The sequence below is a fragment of the Giraffa tippelskirchi genome, chromosome 2, assembly GCF_054371585.1.
Source record: "Giraffa tippelskirchi isolate mGirTip1 chromosome 2, T2T-mGirTip1v1.2.pri, whole genome shotgun sequence".
NCBI classification, from domain to species: Eukaryota; Metazoa; Chordata; class Mammalia; order Artiodactyla; family Giraffidae; genus Giraffa; species Giraffa tippelskirchi.
In genome coordinates, this window is record NC_137276.1 from 31,929,256 (window position 1) to 31,948,852 (window position 19,597).

Genomic DNA, 19,597 nt, shown 5'->3' on the forward strand with positions numbered 1-19,597 from the left:
GCTCAGCCTCAGTCCTGCCCACTGGGCTCCACATACCTAGCACCCATCAGGGAACGCTGGACGTCAATGAGGGGGGGCTGATCTTACACCTATTTGGCCCTCTGGGTACCCCCAGGCTCAAGTTCCAGAAGAGTGCTGATCTCAACGTGACCCCAGGTAATAGGGCTTCAGCAGCGAGGTCAGCTGGGAGTCAGGGGTGGCCTCAGGAAGGAAAGCTCCCTGACTCGGCAGAGGGGTCAGCGTGCAGGCAGGCACACCAGCAGCCACGGTAACAAGGCTGCCTGCAGCTGCACAAGCTTTTCCTGTGATGAAGCATTGTCCTGTATGTGACCTTTGACCCTCCCCAGATGGCTGGCATGGGACTGGGCAGATACTGTTCCCATTTTGAAGATGAGGAAGCTGAGTGACTCGGGTAGGATCACAGTTTCTGAGAAGCAGAGTTGGTGGGCCCAGGACCCATTCTCCAGAAGTCTCCTTTCTTTAGCCTGGGACTTACTTCCCTTTTCGCATTGACTCAGTTCTCCCAACTTAAAACAACAAGTGCTATAGCAGCCCTCTGCTCTGCAAGGCTGACGGTCTCTCTCCTTTGACAAGCTTCCCCAAGTCCCCGGTGTCGCCAGGCCCTCCCTGATGCTCCCACCCCTGTCTCCCACACCTCTGGCCCTCATTCTCCTTTGGTCAACTTGTCACCTGACCTTGTGGATTCCTTCTTCAAAGGGGATTCCACTCTGAAGACATCAGTGCAGACCTTTCCCCTCCTACTCCTATCCAGCCTCACTGTCTTCGGCCTTGCCCCAGCTCTCCTTTTCTCAGCCTTTGAGTCCAGAGTACCCTTTCAAGTCCCTGGCATACGCCTGGCCGCATGCTCCCAGTGGCTCCCCATCACTTCCACACCCCTGGCCCATAGCTTGGCTTGCAAGATGCCTTTCAGGCCTTGCCTCTTATTGCCCCCTCCCTGAAGCACACATCTGCCTCCAGCCCCTCCCTGCACCCTTGCTTCAGCTCAGGCTGGTCCCCCTTCCCAAGCCCCCTTCTCTCTTCCATCTTCAGGGCTCCCCTCATCTGTGTCCACAAGCACTCCCCTGACTGCAGGAGAGATGAAGAGACCCTTTCTTAGCACCTGCCCTGCCCAGAGTCCTGAAAGATGCGGCCACAAAGCCTGCAGAATCAGGCCCCCCAGCTGCTGCCGCCAGTACCTGGGTGGTCCCTGCACCCAGAGAACTGGCTGTCAGAACTTGGCACTGGTGTCCTGGGTTGTGGAACAAGCCAACAAGAAGAGAAAGCTGAGTCTATGCGGAGGGAGCCAGGAGCAGATGCTCAGACGCAAGTCGAGAGGTCACCAGCCGCTCAAAGACAGAGCTGCCTCCATCCCTGACTACTCTCCGGGCCTGGCTCCCATGAGGCCAGCTGCTTCACTGTAATCCTGCCAACAAACCCTTTGCCCCTAAGCTGACGAGGAGGGACCCCAGCTCTGTAGGGATCACCGCTGACACCAGCCTGGGAGCTCTGTCACCTTCATCAGACAGCCCCAACTGGAGGAGCTGCGTACAACATCCCCTGCCAAGGGTCGCTTCTTTTCTTGTCTCCTTGTGTGGTGAGTAGGTGTTCCATGTACACCCGTTCCCACCCTGGGCCTGGAGCTCCAGGCTGAGGGCTTGGGAGTTGTCTGTGTGGCTCACCAGCGCCCCTCTGCCGGAGCTGCCTCCAATCAGCACAGGGTCCAAAGTGGCCCCACTAGACGGGTTTTGTTGTATGTGAGCCCACCTCCTGGCTGGAGCTGAGTGGACCAAGCTGAGCCAATTAGACCCGCTTCCCTGAGAGTCTGGAATGGGGCTGGGCGAGCTGAGCCCCTCTGAGTGTGGCTGGAGCTGTAGTAGGAACATTTGTGGCCGTGTGGGCTGAAGAAGGAGAAAGCCTGGCTGCAGAGGTGAGGAGGAAGCCCAAGGGGCAGCAGAGTTGAGAGGAGGAGGGAGACTCTAACAAGGTTCTTCCAACCTCTGCTGAAGGCCAGGCTGCAACTATGCTGTGGGCTCCTGCACACCCCTGACACCCTGTAATTAATCACCTCTTGCACTGAAGTTAGATTCAGCTGGTTTGTTACTCGAAATCGAGGGGTCCTAATAAAGCCAGGATCTCCTCTAAGCTTCTCCAGGAATACAAAGCAGGTGCTTGACAAACAAACTTGCTCAATGAAGAAAACTGGCCCCAGATCCTGGCTTTCTGATTTCTGCCAGAGGCGCCACCATGCTCTACAAATACTCCACATATCAAATATGTAACTCGGCCCCAGGCTACTTGAGTTAAATGCATTTTCCTTGCCTGAAGTGCATTATATCCTCACTTTCATCTCATCTTTGGGGCAGACCAGCATTCAAAGGAAAGGCAAGCAGGAGCAGGCTGGAGAAAAACAGCCTGTGAGAGTGTGGGCCAGCACGTCCAACTGATCTGCAAACTGTGTTCCCCCGGGGGGCGGCCCCCACTATAGAAACCTTTGCCCCAAGATTTCTTTCCCTGTGCCATTCCCGCCCCTGCGGAGATGACCATCAAGGACTCCAAGAGGTCACAAGGTTTCCACCCCTACTGATGGCTCATTTATGCCACAAGCCATCGTAAGGACTTGAATCCTAAGGCTGGAAGAAACCTCACAGGGTCACTTCACCTAGTGGTTTTCAAACTGCACCTGCAGGACCCTGAGACTCCGATGGAGCCTCTTGGGGTTCCAGTCTCCCCAGCCTCTACCAGTGCACTGGCCATTTGGTTGTACGCATCAGGCTACCTTGTGAGTGTGCATTTGAAAGGGTTCCAGGGGCTTAACACAACAGTGCAGAACTCCTGTTTCAGATCAACTCCTCTATCATTCGGATGAAGAGCCAGAGACTCAAAGGCATAAGACCACACACGTGCCAAGTGGCTGAGCTGGCAGAGAACCCCGGCCCGGACTCTCCCTGCTGCCCCTTCCCCTAGGCAACTCCTTTAAAGGTTCTCTTGGGCCTGGGCAGAGCCAGAGCCCCAGTCTTGTGTAAGTGAGCACCGGCTGGGGAACACAGAGAGAGAACTGAAGACACAAGGCCGAGTCCAGTGTATGAGCGCTGAGTCCAGGTGACCCTGTCTGTCGGCGGAAGGGCAGTGCTAAACGGCCTGAACAATATGGAGTTGTCCTGATGCTAGTCCTCTGCTATATTTAGTTTCTTCCCTGAAATGACCTCAGGCAGCAGCAAAGCTTTGTGGTGTGGCAAAATCTGCCGTGTGTCCCCAACTCCAGGGGAGGAGAACTCTGCCGGAGACACCGGATAGTAAATAGGAAAGAGAGTCTGGGATGCGGGGGTGGGGGTGGGGTGGGGAGCAAGCTGTTGACACAACTAGAGACAAATTCTTTCCTTTGACCCCCTGGGCGGTAGCAGTGAGGAGTAAACCTGCAGTGGGTGATGAAATTTGAGACCCAGGTCCAGGGTGGAGGAGCCCCTGCTTCGCCCCAGGCTCTGGTCCCATCTGCTCGCAGGTGTTGGGAGCCTCTTCTTGAACCACTTCATTCATTGCACCCCTGTGGAAGGAACCAGCAGAGGTTCTCTCTGACCTAAACTCCCCATCTACTATTCGAGACCTTCCCCTGACCTTGGTGTACACAGCCAATTTGATTCTGTTGCCTGAAAAACAAAAAAGAAAGGCTAGAAAAATAAACACCAAACAGGAATGGGGACCCTCTGGGTGGTGGGAATATGAAGGAGATTTTCTTCTTTGGATTTTCTGATATTGTCCACATTTATTACCTAACCGCATCCTACTTTTACAATAAAGAAAACTGTATTGCTTGCTTCTCTCTAACCTGAACCCCTTACTCAGATCACTAACCCTTCATTAATCTCTCCTCACTTACCCTTAATATCTGCCCTATCCAACCTCAACTCTTTCTAAAGTGTCTACATATTGCCTTTGTCTCTGCTTGTCTACTCTGCATGATTTAGCACCAGTCTACGAATTATCTTGCCTGAAATTGTATCACACCTCTATTTGTCTTTGCTCCATTCCCCAGACAGATTGTAAGTCATCATGGATGATGAGACATACATATATAATACATGTACACAGGCATGAGGCAGGATGTACAGAATGGGGTTAGAGACAGTCAGACACGACTGAGCACACATGTATAGAAAAGACATAGGAAATAGAGTCAGGTTGCCTGGGTCAGGTACTAGCTCCACCACTTCTGACTATGGCAGGACAGGCCACAGATCAGTGGCTTGACCTTTCTGAACCAGTTCCTCCAGCTGAATTCCTTATTAATGCCAATTCTCTTCTAAAAAGTAAGGGTGGATTCTGAGCAAGCCTGGCCACCCCAAAGCTTTTGGATCATTTCATCTCTAAAACAGAGGCCCCAGATCCAGACTACAAAAGGGGTCTCCATCAACCCATATCCAAACCAGCATCAGGTGGTGAGCCAGACACACCTGGGGAACAGGGTTTGCAGGCCGAAGTCTCTCCTTGAATATTTCCCCTGGGCCTCGGTCCCTGAATGCCCAAGGAGTGGTGCTGTCAAAGCAGCAGACTGAGCATCTCTGTCCGGGGCTTCAGGAAAACGTGCTTGAGGGCCAACAATGGATCAGACATCCAGGCCCTGGATCTTCCGTGGGACATATGTCAAAGCAGGGCAGAGCTAGGCTTCAGAGAGGAGGGGTCGGCTGCAGATTAAAGGGTCCAATGCAGCTTTCCTTCTGCCTGTGGACTCTGAAGACTAGTCCATTCTATTCCTCAGGGAGCAGGACCAAATAACAGTGCATACAGCATGTGGATGTTTCCCAAACATCATTTGGGGCCTTATAAGAAGCCATACTAGTAGCAGGTTTCCATTGAAATAAGGCCTCCCTTCTCCATGTCCGCCAGCCTAGCACTGGGCCACAAACAGGAATATCACACAGGGCGAGAGCCAGATGACCTCTGGGCTCTAAGAACTTGATATGAGAGGCCAGAATGAAGAAGGGCAAAGAGCAAACAGAGAAGTCAACTTGGGGTGTAAACACGGCCGTGCGGGGCATCATCAGCTCCTGGGGGCTGTCCCCTCACCTTGCCCTGCCTCCTCGGTGTGCGTGGCACGAATCTGCACACCCAGCTGTGCCCATGGAAATGGGCTTGGAATAAATAAAAACAGATCACAGGAGCTCGATATTATTCAGTGCATCACACTGTGAACGCCTAGAAGAAAGGAACTGACTCTTCGCACTGCTTCCTCTGCAAACACCATGGACAAGGCAGATGGGGTGACTCTTTAGAGGCAGTTTCCCATAACAGTTAAGATACGGGTCCCCAGGGTACAACTGCTAGGATTCAAATAGAAGCTGCAGCACTTTCGTGGAAAGGGTCTTAACCTCCCTGAGCCTCAGCTTCCTCATCTGTAAAATGGAGGTAATTATGTCCACCTCCCGGGGCTGATGGGGAAACAGAAGGCAGTGAGATCAAACCCATAGTAAGGTGCCTAACACACGTGGAGATTACCACATACAGAGCACTGATTCTGGGGAGGGATGATTCCTGGAGCTGCCGTGAGCGCTCACGGAAGGAAGCACTCAGGCCATGCAACAGTCTATTTGCAGGGAACAGAGCACACTGGCTAAGCGAAAAAACCAATGCCATGTGCCATATCGTGCGGTATGGAGGCAGACACTGGGAGTATGGGGGACAGGGAGAGATGGAAGGAGGGAAAAATCCATGAAGGCGGTTGCAAAGTGCTCTTTCTGACATACTCAGGATACGCAGTGTAAGAACTGGTAGAAGAGGACTATTTGAGAGTCACGGGTGGCAGTGACGTCAGTAAACCAGCTATACCTGTTTAGGGCCTTGTGAGCCCTCAGTTGAAACTGACGGTGAGGCAGGTGTCGCATGGAAGGAAGGCAGGGCTGAGCACCGAAAACAGAAGTCTGGGATCTGAAACCTTTCATGTTTCACCATGTGACCCTGGGCATGACAGTTAATATCATGGAGCCACTCCCCTAATACGAGGACAGTGTCACTCACAGCGAATTACCAGGAAGATTGGAGATGAGTATGAAGCACCTAGTGCAGTGCCTGCCACGCAGTTGGTGCTCGATAAACAGCAGGATACAAAAACTATAAAACAGCTGCTTTTGAAGCCAGTTGCAGGGGGCTGTATATCAAATGTAAAAAAGTGGGCCTGCTGTGGATGTTTATCACCACTTTCTTGGAAATTCATGGAGGAGGTGCCAGGCTCCAAGAAGTAAGCCCCAGTGGACCCAGACAGGTTCTGCCAAGCTGAAGCTGGGTCACAGCACCTGAGGGCACTCCTGAGCCTTGACCCACTGGGCAACAAGTTTGTATCTGTTCCAGAGAGGCCAGAAAAGTAGCCACTGGTTGTTGCTGGAATCAGCAAGAGTATGTTGGACGCTGCAAGAGATCTGTAACTTACAAGAGTTGAAGTCCTCCGGTTTTTGTGAATGTTTCACATTTTTAAAAAATGAAGCTAGATTCAAGGCTGCCTCTATAATAATCACTCTTGTGCAACCTGCTTCCAACCTCTTGTGCAAATTGCTTTCCTGAATGAGTGACTGGAGTTATAAGAATGGTAAATAAGCAGGGTACACAGCAGAAGGTAGGTTTTGTATATGAACTTCACTGGCCATATATCTCAACTGGTGGAGGGAGAAGAAGGCTGGGGACAGCTGGCTTAAATACGGTGCCAAGCATGGTGATAGTAATAAAAAATAACAACTACCATTAACTGAATATTTTAACATGTCCCAGCTACCATTCTGAGGGTTTTATGTGTTTTAACTCATTTGATCCTCATGACAGCCCTGTGGAATAGGTATTGTTATCTCCATTTGACAGATGAGAAAGGTGAGGCTCCCAAATCCAAAACAACTTACCCAGGTTATACAGCTAATGAGCTGGAAGAGCTAGGATAATAGAATGCAAATGGATACTAAATGAATATAATATTTGTCACAACTGTCATAACTATCTGTTATTGAAAGAAAATCTCCATCTCATCAATGCCCTTTGAAAGATCTCATATTTTGCAAATCAAAAGAAATTCATGGGGACTTCCCTTGTGGTCCAGTGGCTAAGACTCCACATTCCCAATGCAGGGGACTGGGGTTCAATTCTTGGTCAGGGAACTGGATCCCACATGCTGCAATTAAGACCCAGCACAGCCAAATAAATAGATATTAAAAAAAAAAAAAGAAAAGAAATTCATGGTCAGCGCTTGCTGTACACTCTGAGTGCAGAGGAACGGCCAGAGGGTGCACCAGAATCAGACTTCCCATGTTGGGGTAGGGGAGACTACACTCGGCTCTTCCCAACACTCTGAGCTGGACAAGAGTCAGCAGAATACCAGCCCCCAAAGAACAATGAACTTGGCCTTGGTTACTGTCATTAATGACCCACTGCCATTATTGGCTAAGCATCTGCTATACATAAGCACAGTGGTGATCACTTCATACACATCATCACCTTTAATCCCTGACTACCTAAGCAGTCTACTCTTGTCCCCATTTCACAGATGCAAAAAACGAGGCTCTGATCTCAGGCTTCCTCACCACAGTGAGAAAGCAGAGGAACCCCTACCTCCCACGGCTTCTGGCTCTCTGCCACTTATTTGTCAACAGCCTTGGACAGCTCTTAACATCCTAAGTCTCTGTATCCTCATCCATAAAGCTGGAAAAATGATTCCTGCTCTGACTACCTAACAGAATGGTTGTGAGGATCAAATGAGACATAATATTTGAGAAAGCACTTTGAAAATGGCAAACTGCTGAACATAGCAAGGGATCATTAGTCTTATTAATTACAAAGAGTAACACCTGATCCAGCAAGCCCTTTGCTAAAGTGACTCTCTGCTGCCTCTTTTCCCTTGGGAATTTGGGGATAATTCAGAGACTGCAGAGCTGGGGCACTCTTTTCTTCAAGCCCCTGGCATCTGGGTGCTGGGAAGTAGAGGTTCCTTCTGGGAGGAGAGGGAGGAAACAATGCTGTTTGCATTCTGCTACTGTTTTTCTCCAGGAACACTACAATGGCTGAGGTTCTACTGCTACCACTGTCAAAAAACATTCAACGCACACTTACTAGGCACCTACTGTGTGCCAAGTACTAAATCCGATGGATGCATGGGACCCCTAGATGTAGTCTAGGAGCCAGGAAATGAAAGGAGGAGGCGAAAGCCATGGGGAGGGAACAGAGTGACCACAGTCCTTGGAGCTCTGCAGACTTCACAGTCACCTCCCGGATTCATGTCCTGGGGAAGGGGGGCAGGGTGGGGTGAGGGGTGGCAGCACATGGAGTGAGCTCAGAGCACTGAAATTTTTAAGTCAAAGTACTTAAACTGAGTTCCAGTTCTGTGTCTGCTCAGCCTCCTGACCACCAGAAATCAACTTACATTCCTGACTGTGGTGGCTTTCCTTTATGTTGGGTAGGAATGTTCCCATAGGCAAAATGAGAAGAATCAAATGCATGACTGACTGACCCTGGTAAGCAGGGTGCCTGAAGGTGCGCAATGAGAAGCTCTTATTTACAAAACAAAACAAAATCTTGCTCCCTTCCTCCCAATCTTGAACTGAAACCAGGCCCTGCTGTTTACAAGTCGAATGGCCTTAGGGAGCGGACATTACCCATCTAAGGCTCAATTTCTTCCTCTGTAAAAAGGTGAAAATTGTATCCACCCATAGGAGGGTTGTGAGGATTAACCAACATACTGGACATGATGCTCCTAGCACATGGTACACACCCAGCAAAGGTGAGCTGAGTCCTTAAAAACAACAGAATTTCAAGTCCACAGGCTCACCTCTAAGATCCAGGCTGCCTGGTAACGGGATGGCTGCCTAGGCTTCAGCTCTAGTGCCAGCCTCCCAGAGGAAATAGATACCAATGAGGCGCCATCCCCGCCCCCCTACTGTCTCCGCCCCATGCCCCGAAGAAGGTGCCCCACCCCTTTTCCTGACAGGTTCCCATTTCTGAGGGCAACAAAGGCCAGGAGTTGAGGGGCTGTGGCTGGTCAAAGGTGTGGGGGCACACTGAGTTCTGTTCCCCATTCCTGTGGGCTCAGAAAGCAGGGAGATCTTGCCCCCAACAGCTTAGAGAAAAGCACATGGCCTGGAGCAGCTGACAAATGCACCAGGATCCCACGTCTCTGTGAGACCCTCTGCCTTTTACCCATCCCAAGTGCTCCCATCTGAACCACAGTACTGCATCTCTGTGCAAAAGGGAACACTCCATGAGGAAGACAGCATCAACGTTCTTTGGGAACCACGTGAATTATAACTGCTTTGCTTAACTGGAAGCCACTATTCACCTATCCCAGCCACTGACCACATTATTAGAAACCCAGAAGCAAGCGACATTCAGAGCGACCAGAAAAGATGTCACAAAATCTACCCACCCAAGCTCCTGGACTTCCCTCTCTGGAGGGGCCCTCAGGCTTCTCTTTGAGCCTGTCTACTCTGGGGCTTCCCAGATGGCTCAGATGGTAAAGAATCTTCCGGGTTCGATCCCTGCGTCGGGAAGATTCCCCCGGAAAAGGGAAAGGCAACCCACTCCAGTATTCTTGCCTGGAGAATTTCATAGACAAAGAAGCCTGGTGGGCTACAGTCTGTGGAGTTGCAAAGAGTTGGACACGACTGAGTGACTGACAATAACTAACTAACTTTCTACGTACAGTTTTAACCATCTCTGCCCTGTTTCCCCAGGAAGTCAGAGGGGCTGCTATTTGAGCCTGGGAGACACTATCTCAAGAAGTGACCACTATGCTGAGATACCACTGCACACCAACTGGGATGGTTACTATCAAAAAGACGGAAAATAACAAGTATTGGTGAGGATGTGGAGAACTTGCAATCTTTGTGCACTATTGGTGGGAATATAAAATGATGCAGTGGCTCAGCAAAACAGGACAGCAGTTCCTCAAAAAACTAAACATGGAATTAACATACAATCCAGCAATTTCACTTCTAGATACATACACAAGAAAACTGACAGTATTGAACAGATACTTGTACACCCATGTACACAGGAGCATTATTCCCAATAGTCAAAAGGTAGAAACAGCCCAAGTGTCCATCAGCAGACAATGGATAAGCAAAATGCAGCATAGACACACAGTGGAGTTCAGTCCTAAAAAGCAGTGGAAGTACAACATGGATAAACCTTGAAGGTATAACGCTAAGTGAAATAAACCTGACACAAAAGGGCTAATAGTGAATGATTCCACTTCTAAGTGGTACCTAGAGTCGTGAAATTCATAGAGACAGAAAGTAGAATGGTGATTGCCAGGGGCTGGGGAAGGGGTGAATGGTGAGTCTGTGTTTAATGGGTACAGATTTTCAGCTGGGGAAGATGAAAAAGTTGTGAAGATGGATGGTGGTGAAGGCTGTACCATAATGCCAAGTACTTAATGCTACAGAACTGTACACTTAAAAGTTGTTACAATGGGATATCTTATGTTGCGTATATTTAACCACAATCTATTTTACTGTGGGCGGGGTGGAGGAGGAGAAGTGACACTGATTACCAGGGAGAAGACAGCAACAGTTTTGGGTGAAAACATGAACCCCAGAAGCACAGCAGCTGGGAACCGCCATATCGTTCGGGGCCCACTGCTCTACCGTCTTGGAAACCCAGGGGCCTTGTGCTGTCATGAGCACAGTAACTGCTCTGGCAGGATTCACTCTTCTTCAGAGCCCACAACAGGATTCGAGAGCCTCCCCACACCAACAGTGCTTGGGCCCTTGAGGCAGACCACTGTGTAAGGGGCTCTCCCTTGTCAATCTACCTTCCACCCGCCACCAGTTCACCCCTATCTTCTTTCAGAGATAAAGGCTTTTCAGAGAAAGAGGCTTTTGTGGTCCCTCCCCTCCACCAAGCAGGTGCTTTGTACATACAGGTATGAACTCAACACCCCTGAGTTGGAAACAGGAGGTTATTCATGCTCCGCATACTTTGCTTGGAAGGGTATCATCCGTTTCAGAAAGATTCCCATCCAAAAATAGTTTTTAAACATTTCTTTTATAGTTTTGCTCTTTAAAAAAGAGAAAGCTTCAATGATCTGGGGAAAATCACTGGCTACGGTTTTTGTGTGTAAAAATCCTATAGCTTTAAATAATATGAACTTCATAAGTTCACAAAGTCTCTTTTCATACAGGATCTCACTTGATTCTTACAATGTCTCTGGGAGCTGAGCAGGGCAGCAGTCATTCCACTGTACAAATGGGGAAACTGAGGCTCAAAGAGATCAAGAGGTCTGTCCAAAGCAGCACACACAGGTAGGAAGGAGCAGAGAACTAAGACCTCATTTCCCTTGGATGCCAGATGACACTCTGGATTAGAATCTCACATTTGAGCAGACCATTTAGCCATGAAAGTAATTTTAAAAACAATGTTTGATTGTTTTATCCCCACAACAGCTCTGAAATAAACTGGAAATATCATTTTTTTTTTTTAAAGAGATGATCAACTGAGCAAAAAACAAATGACTTGCCCAAGAGCACCATTCAAGAAAGTGTCAAAGACACTATAGCTCCTCCCTTTGAATGCACTTGACCTTGACAACTGCCCTTATATACTTAACCTTGCCCACAATTTCTTTTTTTTTTTTTGGCTATGCCACACTTAGCATGTGGCATCTTAGTTTCCTGACCAGGGATCAACCCCAGGCCACCTGCAGTGGAAGCTCAGAGTCACCAGATGGCCAGGGAAGTCCCCTGTCCACAATTTCTTGACCTTACCATACTCAAAACTTCAAGGAGCCCATGCAGTTTTTATATAGGTTGCACCACATTTCTGTGAACTTGGCAGGGAGTAGACATACCTTTATTCTCTTTTTAATGGCTGGGGAAAAGAAAAGAGGTTAAAGAAATCTTTAAGTTCCTTTTCAGCTCTAAAATTCTATGATTCTAAAAATTCCCCAGCAAGTCAATTCGATGTGTAGAGAGGCCTGGAATCCACTTCACCCGCCCTCCGGCCTCACACTCTATCAGACCTCCCCATGTCCACCCTTGAGTTAATGGCCACAAAAAACATGTGTGTCTGGGAGAAGAGCCCACTCCTACACAGATGCGCACACAAAATGACAGGAAAGTGATACTCCTTGGCTGGGACCCTGGTAAGAGGCTTCATCCTGTCCTCCTCCTTCAGCCCCAGTATCTCCTTGCAAGAGGCCCCCAAACAGTGGGGAATTATATCCTAGGTATCTGAGAGCTTCTCCAGGCCTGGGCCGAGACAGAAGCCGGTCCCAGGAACAGAACACCACTTTGAGGTTGCAGTTACATCTGTTCATTAGGATATACCCACCCACCTAACACCCACCTAAGATGAGAGAGCAATCAGGACTGCTCCCTCCTGCTCTTCCACAGACCTTACAACTCTGTTCTACACACTAACTTCATCCAATAAATATTTATTAGGTACCTACTCCATGACAGGCATGGATCTAGGTGCCATAGAACAAACAAATAAGAATCTCAGATTGCACAGAGTTAGGGGAGATAGCCAATGTCAGGTGGTGGGAAGTGACAGGGAGAAAAATAAAATAGGGAAAAGGTGGTAGATAATGCTGAGAGCAGGCAGTGGAGGGAAGGGGATCAATTTTAAAAAGGATGGCCTGGGAGGGCGTGACTGATGAGAAGTGGCGAGTCCTGGAGGAGGAGAAGGGGAAACCCGTTTAGCTATCAGAGGGTGGCACCGGAATGAAGAGCCAGAGAAGGCTGAGGAAAGGCAAGGTGGTGAACATCCTCTCATGCCTTGTAGGCCAACACAAGGACTCAGAATGAGATGGGGAACAAAGGAGAATTTGACTTACAGTTTGCAGCATCTCTCTGGCTGCTGTGATGAAAATAGTCTGTCGGGAGACAAGGGAGGAAGCAGGAAGATCAGTTAAAAGGCCGATGGGTAGCTTAGACCAGGATGAAAGTAGTAATGATGGTGAGAGTCAAGTTCTGGATATATTTAAGGCAAAGTCAACAGGATTTATTGATTAAATGGATGTGGGATTGAGAGAAAGGGAGGGGCCAGGGATGGTAACAGAATTTTAGGGGGCCTGAGCAACTGGAAGGATGAAATCACCACCAGCTGAGATGGTAAAGACTGGGAGAATGGAGGGGGGCGGTGAGGGTGGGAGGGTTCATTCTGTTTTGGACACATTAAACTAAGAAAACTTTTAGACATTAGATGTGTTGAGTAGGCAGCAGAATATACATGGCTGGAGTTGGACTAAATGGGTTGAAATGATATATGTGGGAGTCACCAGCATATATAATAATACATAATTGTATGTATTATCATACAGGATTTCCACGTATGGTCAGATTGTTTACTGTCTGCCCCCTACCCCACCCCAAACTATAAGCTCCATGAGGCCAAGGACCATGTCAGTTCACAGCCAGCAAGGTACCCGGCACTCAGTAAATATTTACTGAGCAAATGGAGAAGTTGCCCAATTACTCCCTTAAGAATAGTCACAGTGGCCCACACAACGAGAAGTACACTCTCTTGCAACCACAGCGCCAAGCCCAGCCAGCCCTAAACAGGGCCTTGGGTCTGTCCACCCCGAGCTTGAGATTCCAGAATGTAAGTGGATATGCTTGGCACATCACAGATATCTGGGTTTCAGCCTTGCCACATTCTCAAAGGGTGGAGCTGGGCGACAGACCTGCCTGTTCTACCACATCTACTTCTCCCCGGGATGGGCAAGGGAGGGGCTGCCTCACCCACTCACGGGCAAAGAGACTGCATCTATCCAGGGCACAAGACAGGTTGATGAGAGCCCCCCAGAGGAGTCATTCCCCTCCTTCATGTATTCTCCGAAGTCTGAAAAGACCACTCAGCACCTGAAGGCGAGAACACAGACCTACTTCGAATGTATTACAAGTAGTTAAAAAAACAAAGTGACAACCACAAATCTTGATGAGATGAGAGTACTGCCTAATCCGTCTAGCTAAAGCAAGACTCCCTGACTAGTGGGCATCATGTCTCTGTTTCACCCACCAAGTGACCAGGAAGATAGAACTACGGCCAAAGAGTGACATAACCAGGCGTAAGATTTCAGCTCATTAACTTCCCAGTTTAGAATCGCTACCTTTTGTGGAGATGATAAAAACAGCTCTAATGATCTGGTATAGTCCCCTCCCTTTCTGAAATGATGCAAGTGCGACCCTAAGATGGTTGATGACTCGCCCAGGGTCACCCAGCTGCAGGCCCAGGACTAGAAGTAGGGTTTTAGCCCTCTCTTGAGGGCTTCTTCAGTGACAAAGGAGGGGTAAGAGCTACAGTGGGAGTTTTAGGCATTAGTCTTATAACATAAAATTATGTCCTAGTCAACAGAGAAACTACAGGCGTCATAGGAATGCCAGGTACACGCTGTGAAGTTAAGAATGGTTCCTTTGCTTGTACCAAATTTGTCATCCTCCAGGGTTCTGCTTGGCTTTGGACTTCATGAATAAACTGTTCATAGCAGGACCCACAAAAGTGAAATAAAGATACACTAGCAGACTTTCTTTTTTAATGCAGATATATACCTTAGTAAAACGTTAAGGTGAAATTTTTATTTGTTTATATTTATTTATATCTAATTTTGGTGGGCTGTGCTGTGAGGCTCATGGGATCTTAGTTCCCAGGGATTGAACCTGGGTCACAGCAGTGAACGTGCTGAGTCCTAACCACTGGATCACCAAGGAATTCCTGTGTAAGCTTTTTAAAATCAACAAATATTGAGTGCTTCCTCTGTACAAGTCATTGTGCTAAGTGCCTAGTGTGTGTGTGTGACAATATGAGTGAGTGAGCGAGGCAGACATACACACATACAAGGTCTTCAAGGCTTGCAGTGCGGTTGCTGATAGAAGACTGTAACATCAAAGAACCGTCTAATAATATGGAGCGGATCACTGTTAAGTAAGTGGCATAAGGCGACTCAGAAATAGCAATTCTGTCTGCTGGGGGGCTGGGGGATTTGTCAGGCAAGGTGCTTCTAGAAAGATAAGGGATTGGAGGTGGACCTTAAAGAGAAGAAAGGCTCTTGATAAGAAAGGGGAAAGGGCATGAGCAAACACAGGTGACCTTAATGTCAAGGAAGAGAAAGAAATTGTGTCATAAAAAGAAGGACTGGACCAGACCTGAACAGCCTTGAAAGTTAAAGTTCCTGCAGGAGTGGGAGGCGCGGAAAGATTTCTGAACATAGAACTACGGGGCTTGGAATAGGTGAATTTAACAGATGTCTTCTAGGATACCAGCGTGTGTAGGCATTGGATGAATGACTGAAGATGTACTTGTCTCTGTTGGGAAACTAACTTCAGCCTGGGAGATGAGCTGGCTTGAGGTGACAAGGAGCGGGTCTGTAAGAGCTGTTGAAAGAAGAACTATCAGGTCCCAGAGAATGACTCCTCCAGGTCATGGAGGCAAAGAAAGTTAGCAGAGAGGGTTCCTCAGAGTATAAATTTAGATAGCTGGAAAAATGGAAGAGTATAGGGAAGCTAGTAGAAGGCGAGGAGACGCAGAGCTGGTTTAGAAGCATTGACTCTGAAGTTAATTACATCAGTGTCCAGTGGGTATTTAGATACATGAGTCTGAAGTTGGAGAGGCAATAGCTGAAGACAGAGTGTAGGTGTCTTTCCAATGGACAAAGAGTTGTCGGCCTAAGATTTCTCTGGGAGGGAGATGAGACAAAAAAAAGAAGAATGTAAAACTGAACCATGGGATTTCCCAGGTGGTGCAGTGGATAAGAATCTGCTTGCCAATGCAGGGGATATGGGTTCCATCCCTGGTCTGGGAAGATTCCACATGCCTCACAGCAACTAAGCAGGTGCACCACAATTATGGAGCCTGCGCTCTAGAGACCGTGAGCTGCAACTACTGAAGCTCCTGAGCCCTAGAGCCTGTGCTCCGCAACAAGAGAATCCCCTGCAATGAGAAGCCCTCACATCACAGCAAAGAGTAGCCCCCTGCTCCCTGCAACCAGGAAAACCCAGTACAGCCAAAAATAAATAAATACATAAATAAAAAAAACCAAACAGAACCATGGTGTCTCACACTAGGAGGTGATGGTGGGCCTGAGTGATCAGAGAAAAACCAAAATGCCAAGGAAGGAAAAGTTTTTGCCGGGAGGGTAGTTTTAAAGGGGAGAGGTTGTCAACAGTAAAAAACAAACAAAAAAAATCCCCCTACTAATCAATTACATACACTGAGCACATAAACAATAAGTATTTGTTGAATAAATGAATGAAAGAAAGCCCTTGGATTTGAAAACCCTCTTTCCACGTCAGAAGAATGGCTTGTGTTGCCCTCAGACAAGTGGATTTCAATGCTAAATTTTATGTCATCCTCCCTATAAAAAACCTGCTGCTTCTTGCACAAGTCATCCTGTCCACCACACAGACATCCTTCCCTGCTTTCCCCTTGTTTCCCCTCATTTTCATTCCCAGTTTCCGAAACTCAAGCAACACAAACCTGTGGTGTCAAGGGAGACAGGAAACACCAACTAGAGTTTCTACTTCATTAATAACTCTGCCTGTGGCTCCTCTTACATAAAGGGATATGTGGCAACTGAGTAGGAGACTGAACAGGAGACTGCGTTCTAATCCCATTTGTGCTACTAACTAGCTGTGTGGCTGAGGACAAGTTGCTCCACCTCTCTGGATCTGGGCGTTTAATAGACACGAGGAGGTAGGTCTATCTGGATTCTAGACAAGTTTCGAAGGTCTCCTTGAGCTCTAAAGCCTGTGATTTTATCATTCTCAGAAGGTCCTTGCAACACCCTCTAAGAAGGAAGTTAAGTGAGTACAAGACCCGGGGAAACGACCGCCAGACCTCTTAACCAGGCGGAGCGCCAGGATAGGAGGAGTGTACCCAGAAAGTGAGAAGGCGCTGCCGGCCCTCGCGGATCGCCAGCGAGCAGATCCCATCCCCAAGGCTGGGAAGGATCCCAACAACCCGAGCGCGATTCCCACCCCGCACCCCACCTTTCCTAGACTCCCAGACGGCCCGGAGGCTCTAAAAAGCCCTGCGGGAAAAATAAAGATTTCCTTCCCAGAGTCCTGCGCTGCTTTTGCAAGTCGGATTCCAGCAGACATGATCTGCAGCCTGATAATGACACAGTCTTTGGAAGGAGCGACTTTTCTCGTCTCGCTCGCTCAGAGTTCTGAGGACGCCTGGCCGCCCGCACCGAGCCCCGACGTGCGGGCGTCAGACCCCGGCCCCGCGGCCAAGCCAGCTGCGCCCCAGCCCAGGGCCCTCCTTCCCTCCGTCGGCCCCTCAGCGGTCGGCAAACATTTCCTGCCCCTGCCCCCACCCCCACCCAGAGCTTCCCAGTTGGAGCGAGTTGGGCTCGCAGCCGGGTCAGGGCTCGCGGTTGCCCCAACTCGGCTTTCCCCAACCACTGGGGCTGGGAAGGGGCGGGGGGGGGTGTCCCGCCTGGCTCGGGAGCAGCCATCGGGGAAACCCAGGCGCCAGGAGCTGCGGGAGGTCGCTCGGGAAGCCTAGGTCTCCCGCAAGAAGGAGGAAAACTGGCCGGGCGCCGACGACCCCGCTCCCTTCTCCGTCTTACCTGCTCGCTTGCGGGGGTGTCCTGGGGCGGTCGGCCTCTCCCGGCGCTGTCTCCCCACGCAGTTGCCCATGCTGGCTCTTCAGCCGGGCCCCATGCACCGGAGGCGGCAGGCTGATCGGCTGCTCCGCGCTCCTGCCCGGACGGTGGCGTCCCGGGTCAACGGCTCCTGCTGCCCGGCATCGGGCGCTCACCAATCTCCCCCGGGGGCGCGCTCTACCCCGGCACCGGCTTCGCCACAAACTTTGCGGGCGAGGGGAGAGAGGGAGGTGGCCGACTCCCCAGCACAGTCTCAGGTGGCCGGGCCAGGGGGGTCCGCGACAGTGCCCTGCCGAAGACCAGCTCCGCCGGAGGGGCGGAGAGAGGGGGCGGGCACCGCGGCAGCTACTCCTGGCTAGCTCGGGGCTCCCAGCTGGGGCCGGCCCCCCGCAGCCTGTCACTCACCTGCCTAACCCCGCCCCAGCCCAGCCCCAGCGCCTGCCGCCGGCTCGCGGTGCCCGCGCCGCCGCCGCCACCCGCCCCAGGTGCGCATGTGACCGACGGCACCGCCCCCTCGGGCCGGGCCTGGTTTTCTCATTGGTTTCCCCTAGGGTGCGGACCGCCCCCTCGGCCCCACCCAGCCAGGTGCCCGCCCCGCCGCCCGTCTCCCGGGGAGCTGGGCCGGGAATTATTCGCCCTCAATGGCCCCCGGCTGCGTGCCCGGCAGCAGCCTTCCCTTCCCTGAGCCACCGCCCCGACTCCAGGCCCCGCCCCTTGGGGAGGGACCGTCCCCATCCCTCCCGGGAACTGCCTGGCCTGGAGCCGGCAGACACGTGATCCAGAGAGCGCCCCGCCCCTCAGCCTTCGCCAGGCGATTGGCTCGGGGAGGCGCGTGCGCTGAGAGACCCGGCTCGTGCCACCGCCCACTTCCCCTCCCACGGTTTCCAGTTCGCGTCATGGCCGCCGCCGCGGCTCTGGAGGCGGTGGCGCCTCTGGGCGCCCTGTGGGGCCTCGTGCAAGACTTCGTCATGGGTCAGCAGGAGGGCCCCGCTGACCAAGTGGCTGCAGGTACGGCAGACGGCGCCGCACGGCTTCCGCTTTGGGACATCCAGGAGGGAGCGGCCTCAGCAGAGGCGCCTGGCGGGAAGGGAGTAAGGGACAGCGGTGACTTTGAGAGATTGGTCCGAGGCTGGTTGTGAGCACCGCATGCTTGAGGGCCATAACAAATTGCGAGTCGCTTGCAATCTTCCTTAAAACTCCCTTACGCCCCTCGTCTCGGTTTATTGCCACTCTGTGCGCCGGCCGGGGGTTAGGAGAATCATTACGGTTTCAGAGATGAGGAAATTGCTGTCCAGCGAGGGCATGAGACTCAGATGAGGCCGGTGGAGGAGTTGGGACTCAGACCCAGGTCCTCCAGTTTAGAACCAGGGGCTCATGCCGCGAAAGCACGTTGTTTCTATGAAGTTGACGTAAGAAGAAGCATCTTCAGCGGCATCAGCTCCAGTCGCGTGGCATGTTGGGAGTGGCCGGGCGGCCCGATCTCTGACTGGCTGTAGTTGCAGAGGGGAGGAGAGAAACCTGTCTAGGGGGAGTTTGAGATGTTCTGCGTATCCTTCTTAAGCCTTACCTTCCGTTTCTTGTTGAAGTTCTTGATTAATTTGCTTTGTTACTTTTTAATGTGATGCAAGCGGTGCTTGTTTTTATCTTTTCCCCAGAACTCCTGTTTCCCGCTTTTGATCAGTTTAGGGCTCTCTTAGTTCTGGCAGCTTATCTAAGATTTGAATAAAACAAATTACAGATTTCCTTGAAATTCTGAGACTTCACTCTTTTAGGAAAAAAAAAAAACGTAAGTAGTTATTGAATGTTAGAAGGCCTTCAGACCTGACGTTTAAGTAATAGAATACAAAATAATCTTGTCAGTATAGATGACTTTTTATTTTTGGAAATTTTGCATGTTTTAGGGAGAAGTAAAGGATACATTTCTCTTGAAAACTGAACATAATCACTTTCAGAATGTGTGAAAAATGAATCAAGTGAATTTGTCAGAAGTATAAACCGTTGATCCTTAGCGATATCCCACTTTCA

General features: G+C 50.2%; 2 protein-coding genes and 1 long non-coding RNA gene across 34 annotated transcripts in view; 2 read left to right on the forward strand and 1 right to left on the reverse strand.

The window, feature by feature from the left end:
- UBTD1 (ubiquitin domain containing 1) overlaps window positions 1-18,130 on the reverse strand; it is a 52,240-nt gene extending 34,110 nt beyond the window's left edge. For 6 of the 11 annotated variants that reach the window (XM_081550214.1, XM_081550238.1, XM_081550222.1 and 3 more), the window contains exon 1: window positions 17,537-18,130. In XM_081550214.1, coding sequence (XP_081406340.1) covers window positions 17,537-17,606 — 70 coding nt within the window. In that variant the 5' untranslated portion in view covers window positions 17,607-18,130. Of the gene's footprint in view, window positions 1-11,729; window positions 11,833-12,802; window positions 12,842-17,536 lie in introns of all 11 variants that reach the window. The other 5 variants (XM_081550190.1, XM_081550183.1, XM_081550175.1 and 2 more) reach the window with 3 other exon arrangements.
- LOC145529756 (uncharacterized) lies at window positions 11,583-17,776 on the forward strand. The gene is made up of 2 exons (XR_014071329.1): window positions 11,583-13,777; window positions 15,393-17,776. It is a non-coding gene; the product is annotated as an uncharacterized LOC145529756 (long non-coding RNA).
- A 321-nt stretch (window positions 18,131-18,451) lies between the features above and the next one.
- The window catches only part of MMS19 (MMS19 cytosolic iron-sulfur assembly component), a 33,448-nt gene continuing 32,302 nt past the window's right edge, over window positions 18,452-19,597 (forward strand). For 21 of the 22 annotated variants that reach the window (XM_081550117.1, XM_081550038.1, XM_081550047.1 and 18 more), the window contains exon 1: window positions 18,452-18,580. Coding sequence is in view for 7 of the 22 variants with exons in the window: in XM_081549977.1 (XP_081406103.1) it covers window positions 18,469-18,580 (112 nt within the window). In the remaining 15 variants the exon portion in view is untranslated. Of the gene's footprint in view, window positions 18,581-19,030; window positions 19,359-19,597 lie in introns of those variants that run through there. The other variant, XM_081550062.1, reaches the window with a different exon arrangement.